Below are 18,788 nucleotides of genomic sequence, written 5' to 3' on the forward strand. Positions count from 1 at the left end.
ACTCTATTGAGATATTTCTTTGGAGCAGCTTGTGGTAGAGCCCACAATGGAATGGCAATTCTGAATTTGGTGAAGTGAAATGAGGCAGATTTGATTAGGGAACTTAAGTTGAAGGAACCCCTAGGGGGCAGTGACCATCATATGATAGAATTCACCCTGCAGCTTGAGAGGAAGAAGCTTGAGTCAAATATTACAGTGTTAAAACTGAATAAGGTAATTACGAAGACATGAGGAGGAGCTGGCCAGAATAGAAGGGGAGCCTAACAGGGAAGATGATGGAGCAACAATTACATTAGTTTCTGGAGGTAATTTCAGAGGCACAGCAGAAATTCAACCCAAGGAAAAAGAAATATATTAAGGGGAGAATAAGACAACTATGGCTGACAAAAAAAAACAATCAGAGACTGCATAAAAACAAAATAAAAAGCACATAATGTGAAGGTCAGTGGGAAGCCAAGGGATTGGAAAGCCTTTAAAAGCCAGCAGAGGATAATGAAAAAAGCAAATTGGGGGAGAAGATAAAATTTGAGGGGAAGCTACCTGTATACAAAGTAAAAGAGAGACGAGAGTGGACATTGGACCATTGGAAAATGAGACTGGAGAAGTAGTAAAGGGGAACAAAGAAATAGTGTAGGAACTGAATAGATACTTTGCATTAGTCTTTCATGGTGAAAACCACAAGCAGCATACGAGAACATCAAGAAAGTCAGAGGTAAGTGTAGTGGTCTTATATAAAAGAGATGTTGGGGAAGTTGAGGGTCTGAAGGCGGATAAATCACACAGACTAGATAGACTACATTCAAGGTTCTGAAGGAGATGGTTGTGGAAATTGCAGAGGCATAGCTGGTAATTTATGAGTCATAGCTGGAGTCAGGGAGGGTGCTAGATGACTGGAAAATATTAAATCCTAGTTTAAGAAGAGAGGGAGGCAGAGGACAGGAAATTATAGCCAGGTTAGCCTGACCTCAGTCGTTGGTAAGATTTTACAATCTGTTATTAAGGGTAAGATCGTGGAGTACTTGGAAGTAAATGGTAAAATAGGACTGTGTCAGCACAGCTTTGTTAAGGTGATGTCATGCCTGACATATCCATTAGTATTCTTTGAGGAGGTAATGGCCAAATTCGACAAGCGAAATCCAGTGATCTATTTGGACTACACAGGAAGCTGATAAAGAAAGTAAGAGCCCATAGCGTTAGTGGCATAGTACTTGCATGGATTGGCTGACTGGTAGAAGGCAGATAGTGGGGATAAAGGGGTATTTTACAAGATGGCAGCTAGTGGCTGGTGGAGTTCTATAGGGGTCAGTGATGGGACCACAACTATTCACATTAACGATCTGGCTGAAGGAACTGAGGGCATTGTTGCTAAGCTTGCAGATGACACAAAGACAAGCAGAGGGCCAGGTAGTATTGAGGTGGCAGAGAAGCTGGACAGGCTCGGAGAGTGGGCAAAAGTGGCAGATGGAATACAATGTGGGAAGGGGTGAAATTATGTACTCTGGGAGGAAGAATATTTTTAAATTAGGAAAGGCTTCAGAAATCTGAAGCACAAAGGGACATAGGAGTCCTAGTTCAGGATTCCCTCAAGGTTAACATGCTGGCTCAGTTGGCACTTAGGAAAGCAAATGCAATGTTAGCATTTGTTTCAAGAGGACTAGAATACAAGAGCAGAGATGTACTGGTTGAATAAGGTTCTGGTCAATTTCACAATAGGAACATTCTCAGCAGTTTTGGACCCTATATCCAAGGAAGCTGGTCTTGGAAGGGGTCCAGAGGAGGTTTACAAGAATGATCACAAGCATGAAAGGCTTGTGATATGAGGAATGGTTGAGGACACTGGGTCTGTACATGATAGAGCTTAGAAGGATAAAGGGCGATCTGATTGAAACTTCCAGAATACTGACAGGCCTGGACAGAATGGACGTGGAGAACATGTTTCCACTAGTAAGAGATTCTGGGACCCAAGGGCACAGCCTCAGAGTATAGGTATGAGCCTTTAGAACTGAGATGAGGAGGGACTTTTCAGTCAAAGAGTGGTGAATCTGTGGAACTCATTGCCACAGAAGGCTGAGAGGCCAAGTTACTAAGCATATTTAAGAGAGGTGGATAGGCTCTTGACTAGTAAGGGGATCAAAGCATAAGGGAGAAGGCTGGAGAATGGGGTTGAGAAACATAGCAGCCATGATTGAATGTCAGAGAAGACTTCTTGGGCTGAATGGTCTAGTTCTGCTCACACATCTTATGGTCTTATTGTCAATAAGAGCAGAATTCTACTCTCACCAATCTAAAACTCTGGGATTTGGTGGTGGGACCCCCTGACTCATCAGGACAAAGAAATTAATCTATAATACAGCAGATGGAAGTGATTAGGATAGTTAAGGAATGACTGTGCAGTAACAATAGGTTCTACCTTACATGCTGCCTATAGAAGAGAAACTAGTGGAGACTAAGCTCGATGGATATCCCACCCCAAGAAGCTTGATACTGTGTCCTAAACACACAGAATCTCATCCAGCATGCATGCTTTGTTTGAACCAACTAAAAGTACCAACATGCATTGCCCAACAATAGTTCTAATGGATTGTATCTAATTTCATCGGAGTTGTCCTGTATTGAATTGAATGTTTTACTTCATGTTGGTTTGATGGATTTGAACCTGAATATGGGAAACAGTTAAACCCATAAAGTAACAAACATTCAAGAGAAGGATAAAGTTAGTAAGAAGTTGACAGATTATCTGATTAAGTTTGAGTATGAGAAACTTCTCCCTCCAGCCCCACCCTCTCCCCCCTCCAAGCATTTGCTGTATTTGCAGAAGGAACTTGTGTCTTCAGCATTGTTACCAATTTCAACAACATACCAAGAAAATGAGAAAACAAACTGATAAGTTAGCCACTGGATCTACTTGCTTTACAGGAGAGCATTTGTATAGTTGGTTGTAAAATACTGAGATTCTGTGCATTGCATATATATTTATTACATAAATAAAAAAGAATTAGTTGGAGCCAAATCAAAACCTCAGCTCAGGCAGCAAAACTATCAGCACATTGCAATGTTGTAAAATGAAAATTCATGCAGCAATAAATGTTTTATACACAGCAGTTGCTCTAATCATAAAACTGCATACACAAAATGAAATCTCCATTAAAGTCACTCACCTTTTACTTTTGGCTTTATTGCTGTCAAGAAAAATACAAATCTGTTGTAAAGCGGTCAATAGATTTTTGAGGGAGACGAACTTCTACAAATTATCTCACATTTTCAGAGATACATGGAAGAATGGAATTGAGAGGTCCCCTCGAAGTCCTTTAGCTATTTCTAACAAATATCATTTTCACGGTAATGCTGGGGGTGGAGGGAGAATGGGCGTGGGATATGATTCACAAATATGTAAAAACTGAATCCAGGAGGGCAATTTAAACTCAGTGGTGAAATCAGTCACCAATTCACCACAGTGAGGTCCATTTCCCACAGTGTGTAACATAAATTCATGATGGGTCCACCACCTGGAATAAAATTCTGTTGGATTGAGGCCGCTTCTGCATGGTCAGGTTTGCAGAGTTGGAAAACTTGCCCACTGTGAATAGCACCTGCAAATATTTGGTTTACTGTCTTTGAACAGTGATCAGGTGGGAAAATATTTAATTAGGAACTGTTTAGTCCTGGCACACTGGTTAAAAGCAGGCTCATGATATTGTCAAGTTAGGCTAAGTTTGCATTTGGTTGTATGGTGGGTTTTGGATCATTGATGTCAGAAACACATGGGGATCTTGAATCATCACTTACCAAAAGCAGTGCCCATTGGTACAAACTACTAGGAGGGTGACTCCTTATTAGCCACCTCAATTTTTGCAATTGTAATAAAGTCCAGTACAAGGGTGAAAGCTGTAGAGCCTCGGCTGGTGAAGGTCCAACCATCCTTCTGCCACAAAACCCACTACAAGTCATTGCATTAAACTCTAGCCAAGGAATAATATTGTCAGGTTGTAATCTGAACATAGGTTGGTTAATTAGTTTAATTGTACTTTGCTGTTACATTTATTATTGCAAGATTTTCAAATATGTTTACAATATTGTTTTCTGCAGCTACACCGTGTGGGCGGCATGGTGGCACAGTGGTTAGCACTGCTGCCTAACAGCACCAGAGACCTGGGTTCAAATCCCACCTCAGGCGACTGTCTGTGTGGAGTTTGCACATTCTTCCTGTGTCTGCTTGGGTTTCCTCCCACAGTCCAAAACTGTGCAGGTTAGGTGACTGAGCCATGATAAATTGCCCATAGTGTTAGGTGTAGGGGAATGGGTCTGGGCGGGTTGTGCTTCAGCAGTTTGGTGTTGGATTTGAGGGCCTGTTTCCACACTGTAAGTAACCTAATCTACAGTTCTGTATCTGTGAGTTAAGACTGTCAAGATAAGATTTAGTTTCATTTATATATTTATGGGCTTGGTGACTCAATCTGAAGGTTGGTTTGTGTAAATGCATTTTCAATATGTTTTACCACCCTGAATTTGAGGTTGAATAGTTTAGTGTCTTATTAAAAGATAGTAGTGACATACGACCATTGATGCAGGGAAAGACAGGCAGTCTGTGAAGAACCACCAGAGGTTGGAGTTAAGCAACTGGATAGCTGAGGTGAAGAAACTCATACTTGTGTTCTCAAGTTTGGAGTTACAATGCACTTAATTTGTGGTTTGTTTTATGCATCTGTAGAGGAGATACCAGATGAAGGGAAAAGCATCTCATTACTACACAAAAATTTGCCACATATAAAATTTGACCATAGGTGAGGTTCCAGAGGACTGGAAATTAGCCAATGTTGTTCCCTTGTTTAAGAGAGGAAGCAGGGATAATCTAAGAAATTGTAGGCCAGTGACCTGACATCTCTGGTGGGGAAGCTCTTGGAGAAGATACTGAGGGAGAAGACACCTGCACATTTGAAAGAAAATGGACTAGTTAATGACAGGCAGCATGGTTTTGTATGGGGAAGGTCATGCCTCACCAACCTGATTGAATTTTTTAAAGAGGTGACAAAGATAATTGATGTGGGAAGGACTGTGGTTGTAGTTTATATGGCATTTGATAAAATCCCACATGGCAGATTAGTACAAAAACTAAAATCACATGGGGTTTGGGGTGGGTTCGCTAGATGGATACAAAACTAGTTTGGTCATAGAAGACCGAGGCCAGCAGTAGGCATTTTTCAGAATTGAGACCAGTGACTAGTGGTCGTCCACAGGGATCAGTCTTAGGTCCTCTGCTAAGTATATATATGCAGTATATATAAATGATCTGGAGGAAAAATGTGGTGGCCTGATTAGTACTTTTGCAGATGACATGAAGATTGGGGGTGTTGCTGGTAATGCTGATGATTATGAAAGGATACAACAGGACATAGATAGATTGGCGATTTGGACACAGAAATGTCAGATGGAGTTTAATCCAGACAACTGTGAAGGGATTCATTTTGGAGGATCAAAATTAGATGTGAATAATATTGTAAATGGCAGAACCCTTGTGAACATTAACATACAGATAGTTCTGGGCGTGCAGGTCCACCATTCCCTAAAAATGGTGACACAGGTGCCAAGGTGATTAATAAGGTATATGGAACTGGACTAAGTCTGCATTTGGGGCCAGAGCTTAGATAGCACTGTGAATCTCAATGAGGTTTAAGTGTTTGAAATTCCATTCTTAAGATAAAGGAGTAACGTAAAGTTGAATTGTTTTAGAGTCATAGAGATGTACAGCATGGAAACTGACCCTTTGGTCCAACCCGTCCATGCTGACCAAATATCCTAATGCGATCTAGTCTCACCTGCCAGAACCCGGCCCATATCCTTCCAAATCCTTCCTATTCATAAACCCATCCAAATGCCTCTTAAATGTTGCAATTGTACCAGCCTCCACCACTTCCTCTGGCAGCTCATTCCATACACGTACTACCCTCTGCGTGAAACTGTTGCCCCTTGTGTCTCTTTTATATCTTTTCCCTCTCACCCTAAACCTATGCCCTCTAGTTCTGGACTCCCCCAATTACTTCTCTAGCTTCCCACAGAGTTCTAGGGTACACCTGATCAGGTCCTGGGGATTTATCCACCTTTATGCATTTCAAGGCATCCAGCACGTCCTCCTCTGTAATTTGGACATTTTGCAAGGTATCACCATCTTGCAACTAAATCTTTCCAACCTTTTATTTTGCAATACAGTTCGTAGTGTTTCTTGCTTAATTAATGTTTTATTCTTTAATGGTACAGTACATAACCCCAGTAAATATGTTCAGTAACAACTTTTTTGTTTTAAAGGAAACAAAGTTAGGACTGAACAGGCCAGGTTTTGTAGAGCAAAGAACCGCAGATAATGGAGATTTGAAAAAAAAACAGAAATTGCTGGAGAAACTCAGCAGGTCTGGCAGCATCTGTGGGAAGAAAGCAGAATTAATGTTTCATGTCTGGTGACTATTCATCAGAACTGTTAGAAGCTGAGAAAAAGTGCTATTTATTCTGAAGTTAAGGCGGAATTGAGGGGGTTTGGAGACAGAAAGAGAGAGTCAACACATATGTGGAGACACAGCCCAGGGAGAGGGAGACAGAGAAAGCAAAAAATACAAAAGGGGTAGGTCAACATGAGATTACCAGACCATGGGAGAAGAAAAGCTATTTGAACACAAACAATACAATGGGCTTAGGAGTACATGGGAATGGATGACTGTGCAAAAAGCAACCCATGTCATTAACAGGAATGGGTGTGGAATGTTTAAAAAATATGGCAGGATAATTATTGAACCCAATGTCGAGTCCTAGAAGCTGCAAGGTCCCGAGGTAGAAAATGAGATGTTATTCTTTGAGCTCACTGGAACATAGTGATAGTGGTGTGGAACATGGTGGTGTTTTGAAGTGGCAGGCAACTGGAAGCTCAGAGTTATTTTTGCAGACAGAGCATAGGTGTTCTGTAAAGTGGTCAGCCCGCCTGGTTTCACCTTTGGGATCTGACTGTCCAGTATTAACTTCAGCTGGAATCATATCAACTGGTTTAATTGGTCTAACTTTTTTTCTGGTCATTTACAGGATGTGGGGTGAGGCCAGCATTTATTACCTATCCCTAGTTACACAAATAGCAATTAAGGAAGGAAATCCAAACATGTTGCTGTGGGTTTGGATTTCCTTTCTTAAAATGACATTTGTGAACCAAATGATTCTTTCCCCATTAAAAAAAAAACAAGTGACTGTCTTTACAACAATCAGCGATGGTTACGTGGTCACCATTAGACGAGCTTTTAGTCCAGATGTTTATTGAAATCAAATCTGACCCCCTGCTGTGGTGGGATTCAAACCCTAGACCACTAACATGGATTCTCAGTCCAATGACATTGCCACTACACCATCCCTTCCCAACTGTCAGGAGAAATAAACAAAGTGTGGATTACCAAACATGATTAATTATCCATCTCCAAACACTGATGGGTAGTTTAATGTACTTATCACAGAAATAAAGGAGATATACTTGAATTAAAAATATTTGAAATATTTCTGTTTTAGTTTTTATGTTACCTTTCTCTGTGGGTTTTGGTTTAATTTTCTTCGCGGAATCTGCCTCTAAAAGTTAAATGAACAATTTAGTTAGATTCAATATTAACCATAATTGTAACTATTAATATTACTCTAATATTGCAACATCATCTGTGCACATACAACAGACAATAATAAGAATATTACTTCATTATTAAAGCTGGTAATTTCATCCACTCTGTGTTAATTGTATAGAATTTAAAATCTAAACAAAGGAAATTCAGATAAAAATAATCAGCCCATTGCCACTTTAAATTAATCACTGACCCACTGTCACTTTCTGTTCCTGTGTACAAACCATATTTGTCAGTCAAGGTGCGGACAACGAGGTACAGATCACAGAATCACAGGATCGTTTCCGTACACAGGCAGACCATTTGGCCCATTGTGTTTGCACTGGCTCTTGGTTTGCAGGGAGACAATTTCCAAGTTTGTGAGTGACACAAAACTTGAAACAATTGTAAACTGATTGAAGGACACTGTAGTACTTCAAAAATACTTTTATACCGTGGTTGTGTAGCCGGATGGATGTTAATGCAGAGAAATATGATGGAGTGATACATTTTGGTACAAAGAATACGGAGGGACAGTGTAAATTTGAATAAAAGTACTATTTTAAAGTGTGTCAGAGACGTCAATGTATCCACATACATAACTCATTAAAATTGACAGGAAAACTAGACTTCATTAATATAGGTAGAGTGGATGAAGGGCAGGAAGATTATGCTGAATGTATATAGGACATACACATGACTATACTTTAGCTGCAGTATTGTGAATACTTCTGCGTTCCACACTTTGGGAAAGATGTGAACAGATTGAAGACCGCGGTCAAGGCAGAAGATAAATTAGAAAATTTGGAACAGTTTTCCCTGGAAAAGAAAATGTTGAGAGTAGCCTTAGCACCTTACTCTTCCCTTTAGTGTGGCAAATTCACAATCTGATTCTGTGCAGTTTTTGCTTCAATTTACCTCAATTTGCATTCCATTATCAAGAGTTGGGGAAAATTTGAGTGCAGAATGTTTGATTTACTAACCCATGCATCTCTAGAGAATCATTGGAATTTGTTGCCATTTAGCAATGGAAGAAAGGAAAACTGCAACATTAGCAATAAATACAAAAAATGCACTGGCTAAACTTTGCGTTACCTTTTTTTGCAGGCTTTGGTTTTTTTTGCTTCATGGTTTCCGCTTCTAAATATTTGGTAAATAAATGAAATACGATCGATATTAATTGTACTTTAATTGTTACTGATCAGTTGTTGCTCTTGAAGTATTATAGGTCTTGAATAATACACATTGTTATTTAAGCATGGAACAAATAATACAACAAAACATATGACTTTGTTGTTCCACTATAATCTGGATTGTGCAAATATTGATAGCAAAAAGAAATCAGAGCCAGAGTGAATCTCTCACAGACACTGCTGCTTTTACACTGTAAATTTCGAGCAGATAAGGAGAAAGGCAGGTATGACAATGTGTGAAACAGGGAACTTCACTCTCCTGTCAGCTTCAATCTCAATTTAATCCATTTCTTATAAACAAAAATTACATGCAAGAAATCTGGGCAACATATTTAGCATGCCTTGAAGAAAAAATTTCATTGTAACAATTGAACTTGAAGAGATCAATACTGCCAAATACCGGAAAAATAGCAAAAAACTGTGCAATCAAAAGATGTCTGGAAGCAGTAATGGGAACATTTATTTTACTGATGGAACGTTGGTGATCTTTCTGCGGGAGATGTAACAAAGGAAGATGGGTGTTTTGGAGAAGACCGTCATGATAAAACAGATGACAAACAGAAGTAATAGAAGAAAAATAAATCAAGTTTCACTGATGCATAGCATGAAAAAGATCTGCCAAATGAGGTAGATTGAAAGAAATAGAAATATTGACTTTGGTATATTTTCTTTAACTCTGGGACACAACTGAAATGCAAAATATGGGCAACATTTTCTACTGGATTTTTAAGCAGGTACGCTGAAGTGCACACTGTTTGGGGCATCAGCAAATCACTATGATACTGTTGGTAGCTACACTACTATATATAGATTCATTGCTATTTAATCTACGGTCTGCATTAGTGATATCATGAACCCACCTTTGCTCTTTTCTATACATAGTTTTCTCATTAATAATTGCTACTAATTTGTACTTTTATTGCTTTCCTTCCTCATCTGTTTCAGGCAGTCGGAAGCTGCTGGCAGTATTTACACAGTAAGAGAAAGTGAGGACTGCAGATGCTGGAGATCAGAGTTGAAAATGTGTTGCTGGAAAAGCGCAGCAGGTCAGGCAGCATCCAAGGAGCAGGAGAATCGACGTTTCGGGCATGAGCCCTTCTTCAGGAATGGTTCAATTCTCCTGCTCCTTGGATGCTGCCTGACCTGCTGCACTTTTCCAGCAACACATTTTCAGTATTTATACAGTAGCCATACTGAAGTCTGCTTTTATTTGTCATCTGTTTCCATAACAAGATGTAACACTGAGCTAGCTGACAATTTTGATTTCATCACAGTGAAAATGAATAAAATCAGTGTTCATGTATATATGTATATATAAGACAAAATATTTATCAAAAATAACTTTCAGGAACATTGTTAAATTGTGCTGAGGCAAGAAGGTTAATATCGAGGACTAGCAGTCTATAGTTCTGACTCTGTAAAAATTATAATTAAAAGAGCATATTGCAGAAAAGCATTTTTTTAAGCTGGCGGTTATTGACAAACACTGCATTTATTATATATATACTAGAGCAGCAATTTATTTCAAATTTGGGTTCAATTTACTTTGCATAAAAGTGCAGCACTAATAATTCAACTCTATAACAAACACCAAAAGTAAAATCTGCACTAAAGTTACTCACTTGTTACTTTTGGTTTTCCTGCAGTTTTAAAAGGAAAAAAAAGTATGAAAATCTGAGTCAAAAAAGGACGATTGATGTTTGCAAGAGAAGTTGTTTTTACTAATAGTGAGGTTTTTTGCCTTTGATGATGATCAGGTATGGCATCACACATTTTTTCTCCTTTAATAACTCATTTTTTAAATTCCTGAGACATTGTCTAAAAACATTTTCAAGATGTTGCTCAATGTGAGTAATTCTGATATTGCTTGATGGACACTTGCGAGATGAATTCAGCCATTCTTAAATATCTGTTATTCAATCTCTGGATTTTAACAAAAATAAATATCAAGAGCTTTATCTATTTATATATGTATATATATGTGTGTTTGTGGCAGTGCCAATATCACCCATTTCGCATAATTTATCAGTTAGAGTATGCACAGATAAAACTGATGCTACATGTTTCCTTTCTGTTACCCTTTGTGGTACATCAGATACATTTGTGAATTCTATAAATTAATCAATGTTCATGTCGGCACTCAAATATTTAAGGAGGAAATGAGCCATATTAATATCTGATTATTCTTTGCTTCATTACAGTAATCATACTTCCCCATGTTTTTCAATTTTATGAAATTGTCAAATGATTTTTTTTTAACAAGTAAACACCATATGGACAAACGTTGGTTCAAACTAAAATCATTTCCATTTTTGTTCAATTGCTAACAGTAGGAATAAACAGAGATTGGATTTTACCAGGATGGTGCATCTGGCCGCAGTAATGGGCAGAAGGTCAACAGTAACCCTGGCTCAGGTCTTTAGTAAATCTCCAGCAGCTTACTGACATACAACAGCTAACTGAGACTCCTGCCCTCTAAAATGAGAGTCATCCCTTACACCCCCACCCTGCCAACATGAACTGTCATTCCCGTGGAGCTCCTCAGCCTCAGTTGTAACACCAGGAATGGTGAGCACTCATTGGGCCACCATCCAGTTAAGGAGATACAATGATTGAAGGTCTACTTGGAAGGGGTTAAGTGGTGGCAGTGTTGTTGGGGCTGATCGTGGAGATCCAGCAATGGAAGCTTGGATTTGGTGAGGATAGGTTAGGGTTTTCATACAGCGGCAGTCAATGCTACCAGAAGATGAGCCCACTGTGAACTGAAAATCCAATTGGCAAGACTTGATAACCAACCCATCCCCAGTCATTCACAAATGGTTTTGAACTTTTAGCATTGGAATGAAAGGGAGATATAATATCAAAAAACATAAAGATTATCAGGATTTCTTTTGAATGAACTTATGTTACCTTTCTCTGTAGATTTTTCTTTCACATGCTTCATACTTTCTGGTTCTAAACACATAGTGAATATTCAAATTAGGTCTCAACATGTTTTAAATATGCCTAACCATACTGTACAAAATATAGCAACGTTGGCCACAACAATAACCTACCCTATTTCCTGTTTCTTATATTGACAGTAAAATTTTCAAATGGAGGAGCATGAAGGTGAGATTCTAATGAAGAGGATCTGAGATGGGTCAAGTGAAAACATTTAAATCTCAATAGCATTGACACACTCATTGGGAGTCCTCTTGTGGCACAGTGGTAACGTCCCTACTCCTGGAACAACAGGTTCACATTCAAGTCCCACCTACTCCAGAGGTGTGTAATAATATCTCTGAATAGGTTGATTACAAAAACAGATCAACACACACATCCTCTACCATATCAATCACCTGATTACCATCAGATCCTGCATCTGCCGACAAACAACACTGCTCAGCTCAAAGTGCAGACCAAGTTGTGCTGAGTGAAAGGACAATGTATCTCATTTTATTTCACAAACATCGCCCTTACTTCTTCAGTAGAATCAGTTGCCAATGCATGAAAAATACACGCAGACAGCCCAGGCATGAGTGCAATTTGATAGGTGGAGGAACTACGATGACAGAGCAGCTACTGCAAGGCTATTGTTTGCCATTAAAGAAAAGGGGACTTGTGTCAAAAATTGCATCTGCAATGAAAAGCTGTGATGACGCCAGGTAAAATGTCTGAAACAATATAATTCAACTATGTCTGCAAACTGGGAATATAGAAACATTTTTTCATCACAGAGAATGTTCTAGAAGCCCTGATGCAAATTGGAATCTGTTTCACTTGGGGAGGAGATAATCACACAAAGAGAAATACCTACTTTACTGGAGCTAACAGGGAACATGCCATTTCCCAGGCTTGTGGGGAAGACAGATTACTGATTTTTACTTTACATATCCTCTGAACCATAAACCATGTGAGCCAGAATAACATAGTGAGATGCGATGATTTCACAGAACCAGCAATGAGCACTTGACAACCATTGCAACAATTTCTTCTACTGCATAGAAACTGAATTACACTCCTTCTGATGCACATGATTAACTGTCATTGTTACATAGAACTGTTGAAAGATAGGAATTCTGCAAAACAAACCTTACTGAAAAATCTATTCTCAGTAAGCCAGAACATAGATTATTTTGCACCAATATGTCACATGTGCAGCAAGATCCAGATTGGAGCTCACTCAAAAATCATGCAAACTTAATCAGTACCTAATTAATATCATTAATGATAGCCACACTAAGCCCCGATTTGACTTAGTTATCTCCACATTGACATGCAAATGTATTGAAAACCAACAAGACTGCTTTTATCTCATTGAAACAGCATTCATAATGTCTAAAATGCACAGAGTAATAGACCTTTGTATATAAATACAAACTGGAGATATTGGACTATTGAGCCAGTGAACAAGATAAAAGCTGAGTAGGTATGTACTCTTGCCAGGGTATATCTTTTGAAAAAGCTGGCTAAAGGGACATTTATAGCACATTAGCAAGATTGTTAATTTATTTTTAAAAGTCATGAATGAGTAACCAGTTGCTTGCAATTCCTGCACCTTTTGGGAAATTCAGGATATTTCTTGCTGCCAGAAATGCCAGCAGCAACTCGACTTCAGGATATCTTTTAAGGCACATCTGGAGTCACAGCAGAGCATTAGGGAGGATGGGAGTTTCCTGGATCATACATTCCATGAGGTGATCACCCCACAGTGAGTGAGTATTCCAGATAGTAGCTGGATGGCCATCAGGAAGTATAGGAAGAGGCAGGAGGTACAGGAATCATCGGTGTGCAGCTATTAAACAGGTACTTACATATTGAACACTGCTGGGAGTGACAAATACCCTAAAAGAGTGTTGTTTGGATCGTGACACCAACAGCCAATGTCATGTACACATGTGAACAACAAAGTGTAGAAATATCGTTGTTTCAAGAGATTCCATAATCACGGGCAGACAGGAATTCCTAAAAACATCATTGTCAGTCCTACATGATGTGCTGTGGCCCTGGTGCCAAGGTAAAGGATATCATGGAGAAGACACAGAACATACTAAAGGAAAAAAAATTACTTATTACAGACGGTATTGACAACATTGAGGGAGCAGGCATAATGGTCCTATATAGTTTTGAACAAGGGATGAATTTAAAACGCATGGCTTCAAATGTAGCAATCTAATGAGAATAGAAATAGAAATATAGTGAGGGTCATTGCATAGCTTGCACCATTGTGCAGGAGGGACCAATGCAGGTTCTTGCAATTTTGGGATCAGTTATGAACTAAATGGCACCTACTCAAAAGGGGCAGATTGCACCTTAACAGAAGTGGGATCAATAATCTACTGGGGAGGTGAACTGGTGGTTAGGGAGGACGTATATTGAATTCTCAGGGGTGTGGGTGCTAGCATCTAGAAGTAGAAAAGAGGATTGAGGTGCACTAAGGCAGAATACTAGACATGCTAAATAAAGTTAAAAATCACACAACACCAGGTTATAGTCCAACAGATTCATTTGGAAGCACGAGCTTTCAGAGAACTGCTCCTGCTAGATAAAGAAATTGTTTCATATTAATACCTACTCTTCACCAACAGAGTGTGCTGCTGAGCAATAATTGAGGAAGATTCTGGGAGAAGTCAGCTCCGTCACCAGTGACCGTCCAGGAGTGAATAAAAGGGAGGCAAGCTTGAGTGGAGTGGCCATTTTGAGAAGAGTTTCTGGAGGTTTAAGTGTGGACTTTAGTGAGGAGGGTGATTAGCAAGGAGGGACTCTTTCTTTATCTTGATGTGAAAGGTTAGAGATGGCAGTGGTATGCTCCTCTAACCAGATGTGAGTGATCAGGGAACAGTCTAGTGTCCCTGATAACTGTGTCTGCCGGAAGTGTGACGAGCTACAGCTCCTCACAGACTGCATTATTGGGTTGGAACAGCAGTTGAACACACCGAGGAGCATACAGGGGGAGGACAGTGTGATAGACACTAATTACAGTGTTGTGGTCACACCACAGGTTCAGCCAGGAGTGGCAGGCAGACAGTGCAGGAGTCTCCTGTGGCTACTTCCCCTCAGGGGAGTAAAACAGCAGCAGCAAGGCCTGTGGCACTATGGCTCTGCAGTAGACCAGGGTTGGGCAAAGTCCAATCGAGTGTTAGTAAGTGGAGGACTTGCTGGTGAGGGGCACAAACAGATATTTCTGTTGCTGTGATTGAGACTCCATGATGGTGTGTTGCCTACCTGGTGCCTAGGTTCAAGATGTCTTTGAGCAATTCCATGAAATTCTTAAGGAGAAGGGTGCGCAGCCAGAGGTTGTTTTATCCATTGGTACCAAAAACATGGGTAGGAAAGGAATTAGGTCTTGGAAGTTAGGCAGAAGGTTAAAATGCAGGACCTCAATGGTAGTAATTTCTGGATGAGTTCTAATGCCATGAGTTTGAACAGGACAATTTGGAGATGAATGCATGACTTGAGAACTGGTGCTGGGGGCAGAGATTCAGACTTCTGGATCATTGGGATCTCTTCTTGATAGAGGGGACCTGGACAAGAGAGTGGCCAATATCCTGGCAGAGAGATTTGCTAGAGCCACTCAAGAGGGTTTAATCTAGAATGGTGGTGGGGGTGGGGGTGGTGGTGGTGTTTCAAAGCAGTAGGAAGATGAAAAAGAAGGTCTAAAGAGAAAGACAGCACAGAGAAGGCAAATGAACTCTGGGCAAGGACGGATACATGGGACTGGGATGTTATAACTACTACAAAAACATGGCTGACGGAGGGACAGGACTGGCAATGTTCTGGGGTCCAGATGCTATAAGAAGGGTAGAAAGAGAGACAAGAGAGGAGGGGAAGGTAGTTTCTGATTAGGGAGAACATTATAGCAGTGGTGATAGAGGACATTCTTGAGGGTTCATCCACTGAGACTGTATGGGTAGAACTCAGAAATAAAAAGGGGAGATCACCTTGTTAGCACTGCACTATAGACAGTGGGAGATCGAGCAGGAAATATTCAAGGAGATTGCAGACAGCTGCAAGATTAATAGGGTTGTATTAATAGGGCATTTTAAATTTCCTAACATCAACTGAAACTGCCAAAGTGTTAAGGGCTTGGATGGAGAGAGATTTGTGTCCAGGAAGAGCTTCTCATGCTGTACGTAAATAGCCCTACTAGAGAAGGCACAAAACTTGATTTCCTCTTGGGACGTAAGGCAGGGCAAGTGACAGAAATTAAAGGGGGAGCACTTTGCAACCAGTGACCATAATTCCATTAGTTTTAAAATAGTTCTGGAAAAGGATAGGTCTGGTTCACAAGTTAAAGTTCCAAATTTGGCCATTCCCCAATTTAGAAGGTCTTAGACAGGAACTTTCAAAAGTTGACTGGGGGATGCTGTTTGCAGACAAAGGGATGTCTGTCAAGTGAGTGGCTTTCAAAACTGAATTAATGAGGGTTGAGGGCCAATGCCTCCTAGCGTGTTGGGTAAGGCTAACAGAGGTAGAGTTAGAAATATTGAGGTCCTGGTCAAGAAAATGAAGAAGGCATATGACTGGTACAGGCAGCTGGGATCAAGTGAATTCTTTGAGTAAAGAGGGTGTCGGAGTATACTTAGAGAAATCAGGAGGGCTAAAAGGGGATGCAAGATGGCTTTGGCAGATAACGTAAAGGATATTCCAAAGGGATTCAACATGTATGTGAAGAGCAAAATAGTAACTAGGGAGAGAATAGGGCCTCAAAGATCCACAAGTATTTACTAACAAGATGTGAGAAAACTTGGGAAAATAAATAATGATGTCTTGAAGACCGTCCACATTACAGAGGATATGCTGTAATTCCTAAACACATTAAGTTAGATAAATCCCCAGGATCTGATGTAGCCTACCCAAAACTTTGTGGTAGGCTAGGGAGGAAATTGCAAAGCTCCTGTCTGAGATATTTGTATCATTGATAGCCACGGGTAAAATGCCCAAAGACTGGAGGAAGCTAACATTGTGCCCTTGTTTAAGAAAGGCTGCAGGGAAATGCCTGATAACCACAGATCGGTGAGCCTAACATCTGTGGTGGGTAACTTGTTAGAGAGGATTATGAGAGACAGAGTGTTATAGAACAAAGATCTAATGGTATAGGTTCATAGTTCCTTGAAAGTGGAGTCACAGGGAGACAGGGTGTGAAGGAGGCTTTCAGCATGCTTGCTTTCCTTAGTCAGAGCACTAGTATAGGAACTGGGACATCTTGTTGCAGGTGTCGGTGAGGCCACACTTGGAATACTGCATGCAGTTCTGGTCAGCCTACTATTAAAAGGATATTACTAAACTAGAAAGAGTAGAGAAAAGACTTACTAGGATGTTACTTGGACTGGAAGGTTTGACTATAAGGAGAAATTAGATATGTTGGAACTTTTTTCCTGGGAGTGTAAGAGACTGAGGGGTGACCTTTTAAAGATGTATAAAATCATGAGAGCATAGATAAGGTAAATAGCCAAAAACTTTCCCTCATGGTAGGGGAGTCTAAAACTTAAATATGGCATAGCTTTAAGGTAAAAGGGCAGAGGTACAAAAGGGTCCAGAGGGGCAATTTGTTCAGACACAGGGTGGTGAGTGTCTGGAAGAGGTTGCCAGAATTAGTGGTGGAGGCGAGCACAATTTTATAATTTAAGAAACATTTAGACAAGTATGTGGATGGGATAGGTATGGAGGGATATGGACCAAATGCAGGCGAATGGCACCAGGGCAATTGTGAAAACTGGGTGGCATAGATAATTTAGGCCGAAGGGCCTGTTTCCCATGTTGTTAACCTGTGACTTCACTGTTTCAGCGGAAGTTGGAGTGAGAGGAGCGACTGCAAGGACCAGTGGCACGCCAGGAAGGTAATTTTTAAATATATAAACTTACCTCTGGAGTTTCAGGTACATATTTTGGCAACGGACGAATCAGAGTTGATGATCTGGAATCTGAGCTTCAAACACTACAGCACATCTGGGAGGGGGAGAGTTACCTGGGCGCTTTGTTTCAGGAGGCAGTCACACTCGGTAGATTAAGTAATTCAAATTCAGTTAATGATCAGGAACAACAGGGTGTGAGTGTAAGTGAGGCAGGTAGGGGGATTCTGAGTTCAGGAGTGGAGGAGCCTCAGCCCTTGACCTTGTCCAACAGGTATGAGATTTTTGCTCCCTGTACGTCTGAGGAAAAGGGCTGTGGACAGGATGAGCCAGCTGACCACGGCACCATGGTGCAGAAGGCCATTCAGGAGGGGGAAGCAAAATGACAAGTAGTTGTTATAGGGGATTCTATAATTGGGGGGACCGATAATATCCTTTGCAAGCTGGACCGGGAGTCCTGCATGGTGTGTTGCCTGCCAGGTGTCAGGGTGCAGGACATCTCGGACCAGCTTGAAAGGATATTGGAGCGGGAGGGAGAGGATCCAGTTGTTGTGATCCACATTGGCACAAGCAACATAGGCAAGGCTAGAATGGAGGACCTGTTTGGGGATAATCAAGCAGTAGGAAGAAAATTGAAGAACAGGTCCTTGAGGGTCATAATCTCTAGATTACTGCCTGAGGCACATGTTAATTGACAACAGGATAAGAAAATTAGGGAAGTAAACACATTGCTAAGAGACTAGTGTGGGAAAGAGGTTTCCATTTCATGGGACATTGGCATCAGTTTTGGAACTGGGGCGATCTGTACCAATGGGATGGTCTCCACCTGAACCGATCTGGAACCAGTGTTCTGGTGAAAAGGATAAGTAGGGTTGTCACTAGGACTTTAAACCAGTGGGTCAGGAAAGGGAAAGCAACAGGGAGCATGGAGTCAAGTATAAAGATAAGTAGCGGGTTAGCATGTGTGCACGGTTTAAGTTCAAGACAGACTTGGAATGAAGCAAAAAGGAAGGATGACTAAGGTAGAGGTGATGGAAATCATGAGGATAAGAAAATTAGCATTAATGTGCTTTACCTGAACACTTGAAGCATTCAAGACAAAATAGATGAATTAACAGCACAAATCATCGTAAATGATTATGATG

The 18,788-nt window shown here is 40.5% G+C and overlaps 1 protein-coding gene across 1 annotated transcript in view; it reads right to left on the reverse strand.

The window, feature by feature from the left end:
- The window catches only part of trdn (triadin), a 426,623-nt gene that overhangs the window by 78,892 nt on the left and 328,943 nt on the right, over window positions 1–18,788 (reverse strand). The window contains exons 40-44 of the mRNA XM_060854831.1: window positions 11,720–11,764; window positions 10,432–10,449; window positions 8,712–8,756; window positions 7,546–7,590; window positions 3,159–3,179 (exon numbers count right to left, since the gene is read on the reverse strand). Coding sequence (XP_060710814.1) covers window positions 3,159–3,179; window positions 7,546–7,590; window positions 8,712–8,756; window positions 10,432–10,449; window positions 11,720–11,764 — 174 coding nt within the window. The remainder of the gene's footprint in view (window positions 1–3,158; window positions 3,180–7,545; window positions 7,591–8,711; window positions 8,757–10,431; window positions 10,450–11,719; window positions 11,765–18,788) is intronic.

Source organism: Hemiscyllium ocellatum, chromosome 3 (assembly GCF_020745735.1).
Source record: "Hemiscyllium ocellatum isolate sHemOce1 chromosome 3, sHemOce1.pat.X.cur, whole genome shotgun sequence".
Taxonomy (NCBI): domain Eukaryota; kingdom Metazoa; phylum Chordata; class Chondrichthyes; order Orectolobiformes; family Hemiscylliidae; genus Hemiscyllium; species Hemiscyllium ocellatum.